The sequence below is a fragment of the Lampris incognitus genome, chromosome 21, assembly GCF_029633865.1.
Source record: "Lampris incognitus isolate fLamInc1 chromosome 21, fLamInc1.hap2, whole genome shotgun sequence".
Classification (NCBI taxonomy): domain Eukaryota; kingdom Metazoa; phylum Chordata; class Actinopteri; order Lampriformes; family Lampridae; genus Lampris; species Lampris incognitus.
Window position 1 is genome coordinate 7,363,764 of NC_079231.1, and position 23,320 is coordinate 7,387,083.

Here is a 23,320-nt window from a genome sequence, read left to right on the forward strand (position 1 = left end):
GTGGTATGGTACAGTGGCCAGAGACCATCCAAACCTTCAACCAGTTATGAGAACCAAGCTCATCCACGCCTTGGTGGTGCAGGATTAGCGGTAGCAGGATGGCGTAATACAGTAAGTGACGGGCTCAGTTGCAACACCCGGATAGTGTTCCTGTACAGGTGTGCTTATCACAGCAGTGTTTATCAACTGACAGATCACGATCACCCCCCCCCGCCACCATCCCACAACCAGACATCACAAAAGCACGTCTTTTACATGTATTTTACAAAATTTGGATTTGAAAACATGTTGGCATGGGTCTAGGACGGTAGGGCCGGTTACCCTAATGATAAATTCAACAACAAGGCCAAGGGAGGGAAATCCATGCCCGTTCCACGTCATTACCGTCGAACCTCTCCGATGTACTACGTCATACGGGGGCATCAAAGATGGCGACGCCCATGTGACGTATGCGACAGACGTGGCGTCCAGCGTCTTGAGACGAGCACGGCTCCGAGACCCTCGTTATTGTAACGTGCATGGATTAGTGGACACGCTGGCCGCTGGCTGGCGAGTCTGGCCCTTTAGTCGAGCTGTCAGCGATGCCTCCTGCGGTGCGGGCGACACGGGTTCGTTTCCCGGCCGCGGCACTTCCTGTGGTTGCGTTGTACCCCCCCAAATTCGCTATATTATAAAATGTGAGTAGATAAACTAAATAAAAACGTGAAGAATCACCGTGTTAGATATAAACCAGGGGTCCCCCATTACTTTTCATAGCGGGCCACTTTTAAAACCACGGGCCACTCAACCTCCAGCAGCACGTTGTTCGTTAGTTTGTTTTGGTGTCGATACGTTGCAGGTATTATAATTTAAAAAAGAGATTTTTCATCTATTTTTCGATATATTACTAGTCTTACTTTTACTAAGAAATTAATTTTTTTTTGGGGTAGGGAAATAAAAAAAATTCTTCCTTCTGGCATTTCTCCAAAAATTCTCGCGGACCCATAAATCAACCCGTCACGGGCCGGACGTGGCCCGCGGGCCGCCTATTGGGGACCCCTGATATAAGCTGTTCTTTTTGCAAGTGAGACTGCAACTTGCAATTATGTCTGCTGCTGACCTGTTCCTTGAGCCAGAACCCCACCCACCCCACCCCCTCCCCCCACCTTGTTAAACCCCAATGAAACGCGTGGAAGCGTAAAGACAGACATGTTGTTATGGCAACGAGAGGCATCTTGCACAGGTCGGCGTGACAACAACGCAACAGCGGCGAAAGAAGACTGGCGCAGCGATGACCGAGTCTTGCCTCCGCACGGTCTAAAGAGGGACGCGTCATCACTGCTCTTCTTCTGCGGTCACGATGCCTTGAAGAAGACGGCACCGTTACACCGCTAATTATTTCCCACCGAGCCGAGCAAAATAACGGCGCAGGGAGCTGATGAAATTTCTCCACGGATATCAGACAGACGAGTGTGCCAAGACTTTCTTTTCTTTTTTTTTAACCACGGCACCATCGTCTAGTTGGGGTTTTTTTTTTTTGAGGAAGCCTATTACTGTCCTCCCACACACACCCATCAGTAGCAGGCACACCACGACCTCAATAACCCCGCACACACACGCGCGCGCACGCACGCACGCGAACAACTGGCTTGGTCCTTTCAAGAACGCGTGAGGCCCCATTATTGACTCTCTCGGTGCGCTACTGCCACCATGTGGCCTGGCCCTCACACGACACCTCATTGGTGGACGCCTTTACAGGGACATGGCACACCTGAGCAGGGAAATTCAACCCCTTCACCCTGGCAGTTTAAGCACCTTACTCCAACAAGTCCAAAACATTCTTGTTCTTACAGGGGAGACGTCAGAAAACACCAACACCAGTATGTTTTGTATGAAAAGTGATTTAATCCGTGGTGCGAATGAGCAAGTTAAAAGGCTGCAAGTATTGACGTAAGGGATTAAAGAGGCACAATAAACACAGGATGTATACGGAAAGCGGCTCCACACCCTCTGCGTAATCTACAACTCCTACCCGCCGCTTAAAGCAGCCAGTCAGCAAGGCCGGGCCGGTTTCGGATGATCTCTGACGGTGTTCACACTGCAGGCCTTACCGCTCAGCTCCACATTTTTGGCTCCGGTTTGCTTTATTCATCATTTTTTTTATCTCTGCCCCACTGTTCACATCCACTTCTGAAGATGACTCGTTGTCTGAAGACCGTGAACAGACCCCCATCCGGTGCAAAGGCACAACAAATCAGTTACACGGCCCCATACTGAACATGCATTTGATACCGGACACTTCGAAAATGGCCAAAATCTGAAATAAAAATGGTGTCCGTGGGATTTCAGAGCTGGGTGGGATTTAAAGCGCAGTCTGAACAAAGCCAAAGAGGACCCCGGATTTCAAAAGTGGTTTAACCTTCTGCTCAAAAGGATCAGCCATCTGTGGTGTGATGGGCCCTTTCTCGTACACACACCTACACCTACACCCAAACAGCCTGACACACTCGCTCATCGCTCTTTTTTTTAAACCCAAGACTTCACCCTTAAAAAGCATTAGTCATTTTCACCGTGAGCTACTTTTCCTTTTCAGCAGCACCCGTTGACCTTCAGCGGTAAAACGCGCTGCGGTGAACAGATGCTGCGTTGAACCCGTGAGCGAACACGGTGAAAACGACAAGACTCTTCCCTCGCGCGCTGACACGGCGATGTAAGAGTCAGCTTTCTCGGCCCTGCGTCACAGGGCCGCCCATCTCATCGCAGCCACAACGAAACGGGACGTTCAAAAGAGGCACTTTTTGCAAATTGCTTCTAGATCTGTTCAGCAGCGTCTTGTGCTCGGCGCCAAATCTTAACTGTCCGGCGTTACCGGCCAGCTTGTCTGCTAACCAGTCTAAAAATGACTTTGTTTTTCTTTTCATGTGGGTTGGGTGAGATAACGTCACTTCATCAAATACAATTCAACCCGTCTGAAGAATTCTCTTGATTTAGTCAAGTGACCTTATCTGGATGCCGGCGTGGTATTTAGGTTTTAAAGACGGCGTTTGTTTAATAAACAGGCGACGGTTCCCGTTAGCATCGTCCGCCTCCAAATGGTCGACATCGCAGGCTGGAATAAAACCCATCCATCCGTTCGCCAAGCGGCTTATCCGAAGTCGGGTCGCGGGGATGCTGGAGCCTATCCCAGCAGTCATTGGGCGGCAGGCGGGGAGACACCCTGGACAGGCCGCCAGGCCATCACAGGGCCCACACACACACACACACACACACACTCACACCTATGGACAATTTAGTATGGCCAATTCACCTGACCTACATGTCTTTGGACTGTGGGGGGAAACCGGAGCCCCCGGAGGAAACCCACGCAGACACGGGGCGAACACACAAACTCCACACAAAGGACGACCCAGGATGACCCCCAAGGTTGGACAACCCTGGGGTTCGAACCCAGGACCTTGTTGCTGTGTGGTGACTGCGCTAACCCCTGTGCTGCCTGAAAGGAAACCGTTTGGGTGGATTCACTTCCCGTTTAAAAATGTTCCCGACCGAATGAACTGACTTGTTGAGGTCGACGTTACCATCCAATATCCTCTAATTGTGTCACAAGCCTTCTTTAAGGTCAAAGGGCGGTCGGAGTGCACGTGAGGCGCACAGACACGGTGCTCTGTGGCGGTGCGCTGGGTTCCACGACATCAGGGGTGCAGAAAGACTGAGTCGTCGTTTTAAACCCGGCACACTTCCCGTTTTTCCCCCAATTCCTCAAAAGCAGTCCGGTGAGGCGCAAACACGATAACTTACAGAGCAGCACGGCCCAGCAAATGTAAACTAAACAATACGCGTTCAACAGCGTCTTAAACCGCTCATCCTTCCGTCTCCTCCGGTGGGAAGGCAGGGTTCTGCATGGGCGGTGCTCGGTTGGAGGGCGGGTGCGTTTGGTCCCGAGCGTCATCTGAGTTCGTGGGGGCGGGCGGGGCTTTATGAGGCTCCGTGGGGGGTTCTGGTGCCGGTTCGGAGCCCGTTTGTCGTGCGCCGTCGTCGGCGTGAGACGTCGCCACAGCTTGGTACTCCAGCGACTGCTTGTCAGGCACCTGGGGAGAATAGAAGAAGGCCATCAGGTCATCAGCAAGCCGGTCGGTTGCGTCTTGCAGATTCTGCGGCGCCCCGATTAAAGCATGCACGTCACACTGTGTCAACACGGGCGGGGGGCCGACAAAGGGAACTACGAACGCAGACGTACGTATGCACACACCCACATACATACATGCACTTACATATGTACGCAAGCGTCTACATGCCCACGCCCAAACACCCACCCACGCACACACAGACAGACAGACACACACAGACACGCACCAGATGAGTCACTAGATTAACCCATGCACCAGTTAGTTCACCAACAAAAACGAAGTCAACACTGGAGCGGTCCCCAGTAGTTTTCCATTGACCTTCACACGTCTGCAAAGAGCCTCACCTTTCTGCAGTGAGGGCGGAGGCAGTGGGTTAGAGCAGGAAGGATATTAATTAACATCAGGTTAGTTCAACTACAAGAACCAAAGACACGAGAACATTTCTTCCAACCAAACAAACCCCCTCTCTACAACCAAACAAAGCCCTCTTTACAGCCAAACAAACCCCTCTTTACAACCAAACAAACCCCTCTCTACAACCAAACAAACCCCTCTCTACAACCAAACAAACCCCTCTTTACAACCAAACAACCCCCTCTTTACAGCCAAACAACCCCCTCTTTACAACCAAACAAACCCCTCTTTACAGCCAAACAAACCCCTCTTTACAACCAAACAAACCCCTCTTTACAGCCAAACAAACCCCTCTTTACAACCAACCAAACAAACCCCTCTTTACAGCCAAACAAACCCCTCTTTACAGCCAAACAAACCCCCTCTTTACAACCAAACAAACCCCTCTTTACAACCAAACAAACCCCTCTCTACAACCAAACAAACCCCTCTTTACAACCAAACAACCCCCTCTTTACAGCCAAACAAACCCCTCTTTACAACCAAACAAACCCCTCTTTACAACCAAACAAACCCCCTCTTTACAACCAAACAAACCCCTCTTTACAGCCAAACAAACCCCTCTTTACAACCAAACAAACCCCTCTTTACAACCAAACAAACCCCTCTTTACAACCAAACAAACCCCTCTTTACAACCAAACAAACCCCTCTTTACAACCAAACAAACCCCTCTCTACAACCAAACAAACCCCTCTCTACAACCAAACAAACCCCTCTCTACAACCAAACAAACCCCTCTTTACAACCAAACAAACCCCTCTCTACAACCAAACAAACCCCTCTCTACAACCAAACAAACCCCTCTTTACAACCAAACAAACCCCTCTCTACAACCAAACAAACCCCTCTTTACAACCAAACAAACCCCTCTTTACAGCCAAACAAACCCCTCTCTACAACCAAACAAACCCCTCTTTACAGCCAAACAAACCCCTCTCTACAACCAAACAAACCCCTCTCTACAACCAAACAAACCCCTCTTTACAACCAAACAAACCCCTCTCTACAACCAAACAAACCCCTCTTTACAGCCAAACAAACCCCTCTCTACAACCAAACAAACCCCTCTCTACAACCAAACAAACCCGTCTCTACAACCAAACAAACCCCTCTCTACAACCAAACAAACCCCTCTCTACAACCAAACAAACCCCTCTTTACAACCAAACAAACCCCTCTTTACAGCCAAACAAACCCCCTCTCTACAACCAAACAAACCCCTCTCTACAACCAAACAAACCCCTCTCTACAACCAAACAAACCCCTCTTTACAGCCAAACAAACCCCTCTTTACAACCAAACAAACCCCTCTTTACAACCAAACAAACCCCCTCTTTACAACCAAACAAACCCCTCTCTACAACCAAACAAACCCCCTCTTTACAGCCAAACAAACCCCTCTTTACAACCAAACAAACCCCTCTTTACAGCCAAACAAACCCCTCTTTACAACCAAACAAACCCCTCTTTACAACCAAACAAACCCCTCTCTACAACCAAACAAACCCCTCTTTACAACCAAACAAACCCCTCTCTACAACCAAACAAACCCCTCTCTACAACCAAACAAACCCCTCTTTACAACCAAACAAACCCCTCTTTACAACCAAACAAACCCCTCTCTACAACCAAACAAACCCCTCTCTACAACCAAACAAACCCCTCTTTACAACCAAACAAACCCCTCTCTACAACCAAACAAACCCCTCTCTACAACCAAACAAACCCCTCTTTACAACCAAACAAACCCCTCTCTACAACCAAACAAACCCCTCTCTACAACCAAACAAACCCCTCTTTACAACCAAACAAACCCCTCTTTACAGCCAAACAAACCCCTCTCTACAACCAAACAAACCCCTCTTTACAACCAAACAAACCCCTCTTTACAGCCAAACAAACCCCTCTTTACAGCCAAACAAACCCCTCTCTACAACCAAACAAACCCCTCTTTACAACCAAACAAACCCCTCTTTACAACCAAACAAACCCCTCTTTACAACCAAACAAACCCCCTCTCTACAACCAAACAAACCCCTCTCTACAACCAAACAAACCCCTCTTTACAACCAAACAAACCCCTCTTTACAACCAAACAAACCCCTCTCTACAACCAAACAAACCCCTCTTTACAACCAAACAAACCCCTCTCTACAACCAAACAAACCCCTCTCTACAACCAAACAAACCCCTCTTTACAGCCAAACAAACCCCTCTCTACAACCAAACAAACCCCTCTCTACAACCAAACAAACCCCTCTCTACAACCAAACAAACCCCTCTCTACAACCAAACAAACCCCCTCTTTACAACCAAACAAACCCCTCTTTACAACCAAACAAACCCCTCTTTACAACCAAACAAACCCCTCTCTACAACCAAACAAACCCCCTCTCTACAACCAAACAAACCCCTCTTTACAGCCAAACAAACCCCTCTTTACAACCAAACAAACCCCTCTTTACAACCAAACAAACCCCTCTTTACAGCCAAACAAACCCCTCTTTACAACCAAACAAACCCCTCTCTACAACCAAACAAACCCCTCTTTACAACCAAACAAACCCCTCTTTACAACCAAACAAACCCCTCTTTACAACCAAACAAACCCCTCTTTACAACCAAACAAACCCCTCTTTACAACCAAACAAACCCCTCTCTACAACCAAACAAACCCCTCTCTACAACCAAACAAACCCCCTCTCTACAACCAAACAAACCCCTCTCTACAACCAAACAAACCCCTCTCTACAACCAAACAAACCCCTCTTTACAACCAAACAAACCCCTCTCTACAACCAAACAAACCCCTCTTTACAACCAAACAAACCCCTCTTTACAACCAAACAAACCCCTCTTTACAACCAAACAAACCCCTCTTTACAACCAAACAAACCCCTCTTTACAACCAAACAAACCCCTCTCTACAACCAAACAAACCCCTCTCTACAACCAAACAAACCCCTCTTTACAACCAAACAAACCCCTCTTTACAACCAAACAAACCCCTCTTTACAACCAAACAAACCCCTCTTTACAACCAAACAAACCCCTCTTTACAACCAAACAAACCCCTCTTTACAACCAAACAAACCCCTCTTTACAACCAAACAAACCCCTCTCTACAACCAAACAAACCCCTCTTTACAACCAAACAACCCCCTCTTTACAGCCAAACAAACCCCTCTTTACAACCAAACAAACCCCTCTTTACAACCAAACAAACCCCTCTCTACAACCAAACAAACCCCTCTTTACAACCAAACAAACCCCTCTTTACAACCAAACAAACCCCCTCTTTACAACCAAACAAACCCCTCTCTACAACCAAACAAACCCCTCTCTAAAAGGAACAGTGGAAATGAAATTAACAGAACTCTATCACACAACCATTTTCACTGTTCCGGTGCTACTACGGGCTGACTTCTGACTTCCAGGTTAGAGGAATGTGGTGCGTCATCGGCCTTCAGGCCGGTGACATTTCTATATTTGTCATTTGTGTTATTCTGAATGGGTTGTCGACGAGTCGCGCCCTGTGTGATTAAAACGTTCGCGGCACGATTTAAAAATGTAAGGCTAGCCTCTGAAACTTCTAGCTTCCCGGATTTTAAAATGTTAATTTTCCACGTCAAGGATCCAGTCTGAAATATCACTAGAAAAGGAGGAAGCGGTGTGTCCTTACTGAGGTTTTTTTTGGGGGGGGTGGGGTGGGGGTGGGGGTGGGGGGGTGTTAATAATAGTTTTTCAGTGACAGGATACTAGATAGACAGGAAACGCACGGTGATGAGAGGGGACATGCGGGAAGAGTTTCATCTTTATTTGAATATCTACATTTATCTATTTCAACATAAAAGCGTGATGTTCAAGTGTCAAAGTCAGCAAAGCATCCATTCAAAACACCTGGTCTGTGAACTTGTACTTGACGAATAAAGATTCTGACTTATTTCAGTCTGAAAATACTTCCAAGTGAATACTATCCTGTGTTGTCTGAAGTTAGACTGAATCCAAACAGGGTCTACACACTGCAACACACCCTCAGGAAGCAGCTTATCTCTCACACACCTGCAGCGGCTGAGTCTCCGGGGGCGGGCTGCTCTTCGCCATGGCAACCATCTCCTGGATCTGGAACACGGCGAAAGCGATGGTGACCCAGGGGGCGCCGGAGAGCACCCACGCAGGACGCGTCACGTCCTCCTGTTCTTCCTGGTGTTTGGTCTTCTTCACCGGCAAGATGGCCGCCTGGCGCAGCCCGGCAGCGCTGCTCTGGCTCTGCACCAGGTCGATGGTCGCTATGGGAACCGGGCTGGACGGCACTGGGATGTTCTCCGCCAGCATTCTATCCTCTGATGGGAAGTGGAGAAACAGGTCAAAGGTCACTGAGAGGTACAACCAGGAACAGATCCTCATAACAAGGAAACGGACTTTCCCCCAAACAATACCCACCAACACACACACACACACCTACTGTACATACACACACACACACCTACTGTACATACACACACACAAGCTCTAAACATAACAATATTAACTACTAGTTAATATTGTTGTTATTGTTGCTAATGCTACTAGTATTAGTAGCATTAGCAGTAGCGTTAGCAGCACACAACGCCTCCTTGCACCCGTCTGTCACTAGCATAACCAAAATGTGCACTGGCCTGACAGGGTGCAATCCCACAATCTGTTGACTTTGAGTATGAAAATAATAATACACAAATATACACGCAAATCACACACACACATGCCAACACAGGCTCTTCTCCTGACCAGGATAAGAGGATAACCAGGACACACCCTCGACAAACCAACACGCATCGCTTTTATGATATTTTTCGTTGCACATATTTTCTTTTTGTTTGTTCTCATGTAAAGCTCATTGTGTTTTTGGGAACACAACGTGTGCTTTATACACAGAATTTGATTGACTGTTTGACTCATTTCCCGTGCGGCACAGCGGGGGTGTTTTAGGCAAACGGGAGTGGAAACACAGAAGAGTCTCCAATATTCACTGACCCACTTCTCCCCTCAGGGATCAGCCAGACTTATCTTATCAGTTTTCCAGTACTGGCGTATAAATGGACGAGAGACGCGGGGCTGCTCTGAGGTCATTTTTGGCGCACGGCGGAGATGACGGAGCAGAACGCTGTTGAATTATTATTTTTACACAAGCCAACACAGTTAAAAAACAACAAACACACAAAACCTAAAACAATTAAGAAATCCCGGTGAATTCAAGGAATGTGAAATTAGAGCATTACATGTCTGAAATGTGCGTAATAATAAAATCAACATGGCTGCTGCCTGACGGTTTACAAAGAAACATCTCTAAATGAACTCATAGATGTGATTTAAGTCAAACTGCAGTGTTTGATTTAAATTGTTGCAAAAAGCGTTCACCTTGGCCCGGCGGTGTTTCCGTGGCTCTCACATTTGTGTCTGTGCAGCAAGTTGGACATTAAATTTACCCATCATGCAATGAGCCTTGCACGGCGCCAGTCTAACCACGCAGCCGATTCTCCTCTCAGAGAAACCCCGTGTTAAAATCCTCTCTATGTTTGGCACATTTGTTACTTATGGCTGTTGTTCTTATGGTTATTGTTCTTGTGGCTATTGTGTTAAATGTGCCGGTGATGATGTTTTAAAGGAGACGTTTGTTTGTGCATAAATCTCCAGGGGCCATATTACAGAAACTTCCTATCTTGCAGATCCTATCTCAGCTGTTTAGTGACCGTGGTAATTAGAGTTTGACCTGATTCAGGAAAAAAGCCATTACAGATGAACAGTTCCTAAGTCACTGTTCCTATCCTAACCTAAAGCTAGAGTACGGGACCCCCCCCCCTTTTCTCCAAATTGCACTTGGCCAAGTACCCCACTACCCCACTCTCCAGAGCCGTCCCGGTCGCTGCCCCCCCGTCCGTCCAGCTGTCTTGAAGTTAAGTGCCTGTCATTTTTGCTCCCTTTTTTTGTATGCTTCAAATGTATGTTTCAATGAGAAAAACCAACGGTTACAAAGTTGTTTAGCTCGGCGAGATGAGAAAACTAGCATCGGTTGATAGGTAACAAACATAAAAGATGATAAGCGATGTTGGATTGAGTATAGGATTTCCTAACCTGAGATAAGACAGGATGGAATTAGATAAGATAGAATTCCTAAAGTTAGTTAGGATTTGCTTCTGCCATACCAAATAGGGAAAAATCCTATCTTAGACACTTCCTATCTTAAATGAAGACTTTAGATATTCAGTTTCTGTAATACGGCCCCTGGATCGTTTCTTTAAATCAGCTCTATGTATTGACGTAGAGGTGAATGTGCATTTGGAAAGGTAGGGGCTTGTATCTGTCACCTTCCTCCTTGTTCTTCGAGGTGAGACACTGGATGAAGGAGAAGATGAGGAGGATGACGAGGGAGGCCATGCCAAGTCCCCTGAACGTCTCCGCCGCTCCTGCAGAGAAGAAATCCAGATGGACGTTACTATGGGGGCTGTTATGCTGGAGGCAGTTACTATGAGTTACTACGGAGGCTGTTACTATGAGTTACTATGGAGCCTGTTACTATGGAGACAGTTAAGATGAGTTACTATGGAGGCTGTTACTTTGGGGAGAGTTACGATGTACTACTATGGATCCAGTTACTATGAGTTACTATGGAGGCAGTTACTATGAGTTACTATGGAGGCAGTTACTATGAGTTACTATGGAGGCAGTTACTATGAGTTACTATGGAGTCTGTTATTATGAGTTACTATGGAGGCAGTTACTATGAGTTACTATGGAGGCTGTTACTATGAGTTACTATGGAGTCTGTCATTATGAGTTACTATGGAGGCAGTTACTATGAGTTACTATGGAGGCTGTTACTATGAGTTACTATGGAGGCAGTTACTATGAGTTACTATGGAGGCTGTTACTATGAGTTACTATGGAGTCTGTTATTATGAGTTACTATGGAGGCAGTTACTATGAGTTACTATGGAGGCTGTTACTATGAGTTACTATGGAGGCAGTTACTATGAGTTACTATGGAGTCTGTTATTATGAGTTACTATGGAGGCAGTTACTATGAGTTACTATGGAGGCTGTTACTATGAGTTACTATGGAGGCTGTTACTATGAGTTACTATGGAGGCTGTTATTATGAGTTACTACGGAGGCATTGTAAGATTTATGACTGTCTCTTTGTGCTCGAAAGACTGAAATTCTTGATCTTTTACTAAAAGTGACACACCGTGATATCACCGACACAAAAACACAGACTGCATTAGGAAAACGCACCAAAGTAGTTGACGAAGACTCCTCCAACCATGGCTCCACAGCCTCGACCTAAGCCCAGGTAGAGGCCCTGCAGGATGCCCTGGGCGGAGGTCCTCAGGGCCGGCGGCACGGCGGCACTAAGGTAGGAGATGCAGGCGGCCCACACCGAGGCGTTGGTCACACCTGGTTGAAACAAAGTCGGAGATGTAGACATTTTTAATAACCTTACCTGTGATTTGAGTCATTTATCATCTTCTGATTTTTTTCTTTAAATAATTTTCGTTTTATAATTATATATGACTCTGATTTGTACTCTGGAAAGCAGCTGATAACTAGCAGTAGCTTCATTGTCTGTTTGCAGAACAGTGCAGTAAACCAGTTGAAGCGACACTATGTTTAGTGTGTATCGCTCCTATCAAATAAATTAATAAATCAATAACAATATCCACTTGAAATGTATGAGCTACTGCCTCCCTCCCTCAGACCCACAGTTTTCCATCTTTGTAGATTACGACAACTTTCTATTTCACAGTTTAATATGGTCTTAAAAACAGCATCCGGTCTCTGAAAACACCAAAAGAGGAGGAAGCTGTCTCTGAAGATAACCCAGTTCAGCCAGATATTTATGTCCTCATGTACGGTCAAAATATGCCACAGAAACAGAAGTTTGATTGCCATTGGTCTTCTCTGTGGAGTCAACAGTTTTAACAAAATGGTTCAACATCAAAAGGAGTGTTGTGACTTTGACCTCCTTATTCTTCGTTGCTTTTAACATCAGAAATTGAAGCTCATCTCTACTGTTGCTTTCACTCCAAGTCTCTCTGCAGAGGAAGGTTAGCTAAACACCTTAATGCTTTATATATTAACCTGATATATCTGACAATATATCTAAAAAGAGCTTAGATATATCATAGGACCGGGCAATAATTCAATATTATCATTCATCATCTTTCAAAATTTCCGCCATACTAAATTGTCCCTAGGTGTGTGTGTGTGTGTCAGCCCTGTGATGACCTGGTGGCCTGTCCAGGGTGTCTCCCTGCCTGCCGCCCAATGACTGCTGGGATAGGCTCCAGCATCCCCGTGACCCCGAGTAGGATAAGCGGCTTGCATAATGGATGGATGTGTGGATCTTTCGAAATTATTGTATTGGGATGAAATTCAGATATGTCAAATTTTTCAAGATTTTAATGATCCCGCGACTCCATGACCTCAAATTTCTCAGAAAATGAGGCCTGAACAAATTGAGGGAGTGCTATTTGAAAACTAGATTTAGTTTCATATCATATTTTACATTACCAAACATTTCAATGTGATGAAGCTCAGGTGTATTCTTAAATTTGGCCTTTTTGCATATGTAAGCAGATAACATGATATGATATATATATATATATATATATCTCCTGTGAAAATTCAAATTCCCTGATTACTGTGATATTGTTTTCCATATCACTTAGCGTTTAGATACAAAATATATTGTATCATTATATCACATCATATATATTCCATTCTATTCTATTCTATTCTATTCATTGTACAGTTTATTTGCCAGCAGCAAGCTGTGGGCTTAAGCCTTTTGCTTTAGATAAGTTTCGGCAAAAAGGCTAAAATGTGAAATAAAAAAGCAAAATGGCGTCATTCTGAGCATGTCCGTCTGACAACACATCCGGCAGTTGTTTTAGGAGTGTCTAGGAAAAGGGAGTTTGATAAGTGCCCTGCTAAACAAACACAGTCGGTTCCTGTCTGCGTGCAGCCTCGTCTCAGACGCCGCCGCATAAGTGACTCAGGGTCCTAGCTCCCCCCATCCGGGCTGATCCGTGAATGTGACCTTAACGTTAGGGTGCGAATTAGTTTTCTGTTACCTTGGAGGACCTCCATGGGCAGGACGATCCAGGCATTCTCCAGATAGGAGATGTAGAGGTAACGCACCGTGTTGCAGGCCAGGCCGATGTACAGCACCCTGCCACGGGGAGAGAGAGAGAGAAAGAGAGAGAGAGAGAGAGAGAGAGAGAGAGAGAGAGAGAGACACAATATTTAAAGAATGCCCGCCATCTTGTTTCTCCAACAGAAAGAGTATGACACACTGCTTTTATATATATATATATATGTGTGTGTGTGTGTGTGTATATGTATGTGTATATATACATACATATTACTGTATGGGCAATATTATCTATTATCATTGTATTACCTTTTCCCATTCAATTCACATCTAATGTTTAATACCATGCCATATTCACTTTCACCCTACATGCTCTTCCACACCTTATAAAGTGCCAACATTTAACTTGTGCAATATATTCAACAGGATCTGTACGATTTTATTTTCAGGATTTGTGCAAAATCCTTTACTTCTGTTCAGTACTACGTGCTTTATGCATCATTTCCAGCACTGTCTACATAGTCACACCTGTATACAGGGAGCTAACCAGTTCAAATACAGTCATGCGCTGCAGGACAGTAGTCTAAAGCTGTCAGTCACTGAGTTGGTATAGAAGACTGTACCAGATGAGAACTGTAAAGAGAGGACTGTGGTTATACCGGATGAGAACTGTAAAGAGAGGACTGTGGGAATATGGGTATGTTTGTGTGTAATACTCTCTCCCCCTGTAACTACACTCCTATATTTGTTGCTGCCAATTCAAACCTGCTCTCAACCGACATGCCTGTTTATGTAAAGGTTAACTAAACAGATCCCAGACCAGCCGGTAAGCAGGTGGGTCTGTGTGTGTGTACAGTGCAGCGAGAATTTCCATTATCACTGTTTATTAACTGTCACAGAGGCAGGTGTGTCAGTCACTCCTGATAGCCTTATCCACTGGGGTAACGACAACCAAGGCACCATCTGGTGCATTATGGGCAAGTCCAGTGACCCACCCAGGTAAGAGCCTGGGAAACACAACTCTGTGGCAGAAATATGATTTTATTCTGATTTACTATTCAGTGTGAAATGTTTTCCTCGTTGGACTTTGACCTGTAATGGAAGCAGTGACAGTTGCAGCATATTGTGACTGGATGGCTCAAATCTCACACAAGCTGTGAAACTCGGCACTGGGAATGTTGATGACACACATCCTGAACTCTCAAAGGCTATTATGTAGCTCAATACTACTCCAGTGCTCTTAGGCAAGGCTCTTCATCCTCCAACCCACCGCCATGGTGGAGCAACAGTATCAGGCTGGTTGTGCTGGGAAGCTCCCAGTGGCCTCCAGTATCAGGCTGGTTGTACTGGGAAGCTCCCAGTGGCCACCAGTATCAGGCTGGTTGTACTGGGAAGCTCCCAGTGGCCTCCAATATCAGGCTGGTTGTACTGGGAAGCTCCCAGTGGCCTCCAGTATTAGGCTGGTTGTACTGAGAAGCTCCCAGTGGCCTCCAATATCGGGCTGGTTGTACTGGGAAGCTCCTAGTGGCCACCAGCATCAGGCTGGTTGTACTGGGAAAGTCCCAGTGGCCTCCAGTATTAGGCTGGTTGTACTGGGAAGCTCCCAGTGGCCTCCAATATCAGGCTGGTTGTACTGGGAAGCTCCCAGTGGCCTCCAGTATCAGGCTGGTTGTACTGGGAAGCTCCCAGTGGCCTCCAGTATTAGGCTGGTTGTACTGAGAAGCTCCCAGTGGCCTCCAATATCGGGCTGGTTGTACTGGGAAGCTCCTAGTGGCCACCAGCATCAGGCTGGTTGTACTGGGAAAGTCCCAGTGGCCTCCAGTATTAGGCTGGTTGTACTGGGAAGCTCCCAGTGGCCTCCAATATCAGGCTGGTTGTACTGGGAAGCTCCCAGTGGCCTCCAGTATCAGGCTGGTTGTACTGGGAAGCTCCCAGTGGCCACCAGTATCAGGCTGGTTGTACTGGGAAGCTCCTAAGTGTGAATGTGTATGAATGAGGGCATGTGAAGCAGGGTGATGCAGACAAATAACTTGGAAGAGCACGAGCTGGCTGGTTCAAAACGAACTGGTGAACTTTCAGATGTAATAATGAATGAGTGAACACACTCACACACACACACACACACACACACACACACACACACACACACACACACACACACACACACACACACACACACAAATAGTGTTATATTTTACATAATTCTTCCCCTCTAAATCCCCCTTAGATGAAACTCGAGAGATTTTTACACGCCTCTCCTGTCTTTTGCAAGGAGGCATTTGCATTCTGTTAGCTGTCCCCGTACGAGTCAACATGAAATAATTACTCTGAAAATATTTGCTAACCAATAGACGAAGATCGATGTGTAAATATTCCACCAGGTAACCGGATAGATTAGTTATTAAAAACAGAAAATAACCTCAAGTTCTTTTTGAAGCTGCTGGGAGGAGCTTTTCATTGAACGTTTATGGGTCTGAGCTGAATTCTGACGCCTCCACATGACCTACGTGATTAACCGTGACCGTCAGTGCGGCGATTAGACGTTGCTATATAATGAGTCGGGACACAAATACATTACCTCATTGGTGGATATCTTACAAACAGCTGTTTCCCCATAACACCACCACATCTCTCACGCTTCTCTTCCATGCGAATGCTCGAGCTAGCGGAGGTTGAACGCAACACTACCACTTTAGTCCACCAGGACGCACAGAGTCCACAAAAATCCAACCGATCAATAAATTAAGCTTTACCCCCCCGAGCCGTCCCTCTAGTTTAAGTGGGTTTGGTTTTGTGGTCAAAGGACAGAGGTGGGAGAAGTGCGGGGGGCCCTCACATTGAAACCTAACGCCGCCCTCTCAAATGTCCCCGGGGGGCCAAGTCCCGGGCCCGCCGCTCCATCCTGCAGCAACCCTCCATCAATAAAATCATTGTTCCTCTCAAGAGAAACTCGCCCTTCCCTGCTTCCCCACTGTCAGCACGGAGCGGCTCAGTTCACACCACTGATTTTCAGACCCTCAACAGGCAGTCCGTTGTTGAATTGAACATAAACACCGAGTGGCTTTTCGAGCCCAAATGGAGGCAAATGCGAAGGTTATTGAATCGAGCGAGAGACGAATAAACAGTTGTAAACAAAGCTGGTAATCGACCGATTTCCCATCCATCCCCTATCCTAGCCGCTCGTCCTATGTAGGGTGATGGGATGCTGGAGCCCAACCCAGCAGTCACTGGGCAGCAGGCAGGGAGGCACCCTGGACAGGCCGCCAGTCCGTCACAGGGTCCACACATTCACATCTAGGGACAATCGAGTACGGCCGATTCACCTGGCCTACATGTCTTTGGACCGTGGGGGGAAACCGGAGACCCACATGCAAACTCCACACAGAGGACAATCTGGGATGACCCCCCCAGAGGACGACCCGGGATGACCCCCAAGGTCGGACAACCCCAGGGTTCAAACCCAGGACCTTCTTGCTGCGAGACGACTGCGCTAACCACTGCGCCGCCGTGCCACATCGACCGATTTGATCAGGATAAAACTAAATAAATAACGGAGGAATGTGACATTTACACGGATGTGGTCCTACATAGTCAAGTAGGGCGAGGCGGTAATTCAATATTCTTGTTTATCGTTGGTAAATTGATGATAATGAGAAGCTATTACCCAAAACGTCTCACAAAATGAGGTCTGAAATATCTGAGGGAGTATTATTTGAAAACTATTTTTGGCTTGATATTACGCTTTACAAGAGCAAACAGTTCAATATGATGAAGGCACTAAGACCGACTAACTCAGACAGGGTTAGGGGGGGTTCCTCGCCTATTAGGGTAGCCCATGATGGAAATGCACCCACGGCACTAAGGAGTTTGGTATAAAAACCAACAACAGACGCTGATGTAATGTACATAAAACAGGGCGTATCAGCACATCGCACATCTGGAATGACGTTGCTCTACCTGATGTGGCCCACCAGCTCGATGAACTTGTGGCTCGTGAAGTAGGCTGCCAGCTCCGACAGGTGGGTGAGGATGGAGCAGACGCCAAACAGCGTGGTGGTCCCCTTCAAGTCCTCCAAATGCCAGTAGAGAAAGGTGAACACGAAGCCGTAGCCGAAGCCCATGAACCAGGCCACAAACAGAACCGAGCTGTACCGTACGCTGCACAGCAGCCTCAGCAGGTCGCTGTAGTGGAAATCCTGACCGGCGTCCGAGCTGACAGGTGTCTGCTCCGAAGGCGAGCCGGTGTCAGGGGATGACGTGTCCCCCGGCTCTTCTGCAGTGTCCGCCGGCAGCTCTTGATGGCTGCTTCCACCTTTGTCAAAGTAGAACTGCGTCCCCACGACCAACGCCACACCCATGAGCACGCCGAACGAGATGAAAGCGATTTGGTAGTTGTGCATGCGATATTCGGGGAGGATGCAGCCCACGCCATCAATCACAGCGGACACATGGGTGTGGTCAATCCAGATGCCCACCAGCAGCATGGCCAGGCCCCAGCCCAGCGAGCCCCACATCCTCTGCATGCCGTAGCGGTCCCGGGCCTTCCCCAGGTACTGCAGGGTGACTGTGTCCACGATGGTGACGGCCGGGGCGCTGAAGAACTCCCCCACGATGACCACCAGCAAGATGATGAGGAAGATTTTCTCCACCTGGGCCTCGTTGTAGATGATCTGGTACTCTTTGGCTTTGGTGGGAGCTGGCTTGGTGGTGGTACGAGTGGTACTGGCGACGGTAGTATTTGCCGTTGGTAGGGTGGTGTCGAGTACTTTAAAGGGCACCGATGTAGCATTGGCATCGACACTTCGCTCCACCCTCCGGCGCGCACTGTGGTAGGAACTAAGCACACTAAAAATCATCGGGGGATTCAGGAAATAGTTCATGCTGCGACGGCGCCTCGTGCGGCTGGTGGCGTTGCCAGCCAGCGTGGCGTTTGTATAGGGAGTCGTCGCTACCGCGGGCGACACGGTTGTCACGGCAGCCGCCCCTTTTTCCCTGCAGCTCATTTCAGCCGGTTTGACAAAACCGATGCCGCAGTTAAACACCAACCAGCAGAACACTGAGAACAGTAGCATACCCTTCCCGTTCTTGAAACGGTCGGCCACCACTCCCCAGAAGGGGGCGCTGCAGAACTCAATGAAATAACGTATACCGACTAGCAAACCGCTGCGACTGGGTGACATGCCCAGCTGTTTGTAGTAGACCGCCAGGAGGGGGTGCAGGGAGCCATAAGCTGCATAGAAGAAGAAATAGAAGATTTTGGAGACGAGGAGGTGGCTGTTGACGCGGAGACATATTCTCTGACAGCAGTTTATGGAGGTGGCCGATGGCCCGGCGAGCTCCGTCGGGGGCGTGTCCGAGGCGGGTGGGGCCGCGGCAGAGTCCTCCACCCTGTGCTCCAGAGACAGAGAGTTGAAGGGCTCGGCCAAGACATACTTCCTCTTCTGCTCCTCCTCGTCCTCCGTCAAGATGGCAACCTTGTCGTCAGCAGCCATGTCTGGAAGAGAAGAAAAGGGGAAACCGGGTCAGAGAGCAGCCGGCAGAGTAGAACCGGGCTGTGAAGTTGCTGTCAAATCTCCTGTGAAGGCCACTTTACCTGGTAACCAACCACCATTTGTAGGCCCTGTTCTATTTCAACCATCTTATTGGTGGGTGAAACAGCGACAGAAGTGGCACAAACAAAAAGAAGTCAAGTTCTGCTTGTAACCAAAATGAAAAGGCTGCTATTGCCAAATAAATAACATGCTGCTGTGTGTGTGTGTGTTTTTTAATGTGGTGTTTTCACATCACAACAAACGCCAACACGTAAATACATGCGAGTATCATACGACACATGTCAGGACGACGCAATACTAACAGATACACAGTGCAAAGACGCACAAAGTGGGGGCCATGTATTTAGACAGGACACTATACAGTGCAGGTTACACACATCCCGTGACTCAGGAACACACAACGTGGTTTCTACTTGCCTGGCATGCCAGCACAAAGTAATATGGACATCTACCCAACAAGTTTACAAAACATGGGAACAGCAGGTCTCTCCAATACAGTATTCCCACCTGGCGCCAGATGGAGCATAACTAGTCGATTGATTCACACCGGATAGGGTGATGGATACCAACAATATAAATATTTTACAATACAATATTTTTCGATTGCTGCTATTAATTTGGAATATCTCTCTAGTTTGGCTGTGAGCTTTACTTAACAGTACTGGCATGCTGTTGTTGTTGTTGTTGAAGTTTAGGCGTGGCTCGCTGTATTGCATTTAATAGTAGTAGACATTTTACATTAAGATGATATTAATGTATTCCAGTTTGGTAGCAGCCCACACCCCGAGATCAGCAGCTGTGTATAGTGTAATGACCTACCTGCATCTCTGAGGATTAGCACCCTGCATCTTATTTGATACCCTACACAGTGTCCTATACACCAGTGGTTCTCCACCTTTTTGGGGTCCTGGACCCCCTGCGTATTTGTGATCTACCCTGAGGACCCCTCCACCTGATCTTGGGGGAGGGGGGTTGCAATTTGATAGAAACAGTAGAAACTGCATTTTAAATTGCATTATAGCATTTATTCACTCTTTGGGGCAAAAATAAGAGCTTTCAGTTGTAACTTAGATATAGTTAACAAAACAGAATTCTTATGCAGTAACTTTCAGATATATGTAACAACACAGAATATGTATTCAGTAACTTTCAGATAGATGTAACAACAGAATTCTTATGCAGTAACTTTTAACAATGCAAACGGGAGCGAGATCTCTTATTAAAATACCATAAATTACACTTGTGAAACAGATGTAATTAGAGAAAAAAGTCCTGTTACCCTTTATAGTTTAGGTAGATAAAGGTCTCAGTCACATTTGAGTAAAATAATCCTATTTCTAGAAATGTCATAGGATCTTTTTTTAAAGATATTTTATTTTCACGGACCCCTTGCAATTACACCACGGACCACTAGGGGTCCGCGGACCCCCGGTTGAGAAACACTGCACACTGCTCACTATGGAGTAGTACGTCCTGTAACGTCCCATATAACTGGTAACAGCCTATGTGATGCCCCCTGTACGCTGAACCAGACGCCAAACCTCGGGCTGTGAGTAAACTCTGGCTGACAGGTGTCACATTCGGGGTGTCTGGGTCGTCGGTAATGATCAGGGAAGTTTGATCAGATCGTCCTGCGGTGACGGACGGGAGGACGGGTAGAAACGGGCCGGCCGACGACGTCCGGCTGTGTCGGTCTTATCCGGAAGTACGAACGCTCGGTCGCATCGCTGCTGTTAATTAGGACGACACACGGGGTTTAATGAACAGACAAACACGTTCAGATGTTTGGCGTTTTAAATCGCGCTAAAAGTGCACGTCCACAATGCGCGGCGGAAGCTCTTGGCGGTGTGGCGCCGGAGAACAATGACAAGTGAGGCGACCCGGCGCGGCGCGGCGCGGCTCGGCGCGGCGCGGCTTTCACTTGCGGGTCCATTAGCTTCCATTACACCAGAGCCCCGGCCGAGGGAGCGCGCCAGCGGGTCGGGGGAGCGCGCCAGCGGGTCCGAGCGGCCGGAGCAGCGTGTCCCGCCACCGCAGACCGGAACTCACCTGCTCAGGTCACGGCGCCCATCAAAGCAGGACTGCGCAGTTCCCCCGGATCGCTCCGTCTCTTTGTTCGCTCGTTCGCAGCCGCGTCGCCCCACTAAACATCATCCCCGTCTTGTTGTTGTTGGTAACCCTCCTCCTCCCCCCGTCCTCCCCTCCGATCATCCGCTCTTTCTTCTTCTCTCTTCCTCTAACTATCTCCCCAGCGCCGGTAAGCGAAGTGTGCGCGGAAACAGCGGCGGCCTGACCCACCCCGCCGCAACCGGAGCTTCCACCTGTGCGCCGCCCGGCGTGCGCGCACGCGCCTGACGTCTCCGCGCGCGTCCTCCCCCCGTTAAAGGAGCGCCGCCGTTCGTGACGGGGAGCGACGCCGGCGGCGGGCGGCGAGCGCGCGGGGTCGATCCCGTGCTGACGCGGCCGCTGGCTATGTTCACGTCGATCCACGGCAAACATATAAATCATAAAAGTAAATAATCCCGAGCCAGCTGGATAGGACAGAATAGAACAGAACAGAACAGAATAGAACAGAATAGACTAGAATAGACTAGACTAGACTAGAATAGAATAGAACAGAATAGAACAGAATAGACTAGAATAGACTAGACTAGAATAGAATAGAACAGAATATAATAGAACAGAATAGAATAGATAAGAACAGAACAGAATAGAATAGAACAGAATAGAATAGAACAGAATAGAATAGATAAGAACAGAACAGAATAGAATAGAACAGAATAGAATAGAACAGAATAGAATGCGCTTTGTCATTTGTACATGCATACAATGAAATTCCCTCTCTGCGTTTAACCCATCCTATAGTGTAGGAGCAGTGGGCAGCCGCCGTGCGGCGCCCCGGGGACCAGCTCCGGTTCTTCTTTCCATTGCCTTGCTCAGGGGCACAGACAGGAGTATTAACCCTAACATGCATGCCTTTTTCAAGACCGGAGGAAACCCACGTAGAGAACATGCAAAGTCCACACAGAAAGGACCCGGGACGGCCTGGGGTTCGAACCCAGGACCTTCTTGCTGTGAGGCAACGGTACCGACCACTGGGCCACCATGCTGCCCATAGACAGACAGACAGACAGACAGACAGATAGATAGATAGATAGATAGATAGATAGATAGATAGATAGATAGATAGATAGATAGATAGATAGATACCTTGTCTATTATTCCTATACACTAACTCCATGATATTAATAAATGATGTTTAACAGAACTGCTGGCCACCCAGGCCCAGTCATGGTTCATGACAAATGCTCCAATCAGACACACTGAGAACACCAGACTTCACAGATCTTCTCTGGTGACGACGATTACATTTTAAAAAAGGGCGTGTGACCCAGCACACCTGCTTGACTTGTTTAGGGCAAATACCCGCATTTGTGTCATTTGTGAACACAACAACGCGAGTTCACAAATTGCAAATGCGCCTCAAGGGGCTTTACAGCAACATCACATCCTGGCCTTACACCCTCGCATCAGATAAGGAACAACTCCCTAAAAAATGTTTTTTTTTACAATGCCTATAGTTCATACAGGCCTCATCATGTTGTCATTAATAACTATATCACATCAGCTTCATTTATTCATAATCATTTCATCAAAACTTTGCTGAGTCGTGCGCATAACTCAATACTTTCTCTCTCACGTGCATCACATACTGAATACATACATCATCATCAGCAGTCACGCGGGGTCGAGCATGATTGTCCTCCTTCTTGGGTCCTCGTGGGTCTTCAGGTGGGTGTAGATCGGTTGATCCGGGAGCCGCATATTTTGGGGCAACGTGGGTAAGGGTGTGATGAAGTGGATGAGGATGTGGTTTGGGCCTTTCTGGTAACTCGCTCCTTTCTGAGTCTGCACTTGTTTTCAGCAGCATGGTGGAGGTCATGGTTGTTGCACCCAGCACCCTCACAGACAGCCAGTCTCCAGGCCTTCTTCTTCTTCTTCTTCTTTTTGTTTGTTGGCTGCTTGTTCTCAGGTGTTAAGGTTGATGCCAAACATTTTGATGTGGGCCTTGATGTTATCTTTATATCGCTTCTTTTGCCCTCCTGGGGCACG

General features: G+C 47.4%; 1 protein-coding gene across 2 annotated transcripts; it reads right to left on the reverse strand.

Moving 5' to 3' along the window:
* Positions 1-1,870: 1,870 nt before the first annotated feature.
* Positions 1,871-21,532, reverse strand: LOC130131509 (major facilitator superfamily domain-containing protein 6-like). 2 transcript variants are annotated; one of them, XM_056301209.1, is made up of 7 exons: positions 21,257-21,532; positions 17,613-19,149; positions 13,636-13,733; positions 11,795-11,956; positions 10,867-10,965; positions 8,585-8,865; positions 1,871-4,067 (listed from the first exon to the last, which is right to left on the reverse strand). In XM_056301209.1, the coding sequence occupies exons 2-7, from the start codon at positions 19,145-19,147 to the stop codon at positions 3,840-3,842; spliced, it is 2,403 nt and encodes an 800-aa protein (XP_056157184.1). In that variant the 5' UTR covers positions 19,148-19,149; positions 21,257-21,532; the 3' UTR covers positions 1,871-3,839. The 2 variants fall into 2 exon arrangements, with proteins under 2 accessions (XP_056157184.1, XP_056157185.1); XM_056301210.1 differs by lacking the exon at positions 17,613-19,149.
* Between the last annotated feature and the right edge of the window lie 1,788 nt (positions 21,533-23,320).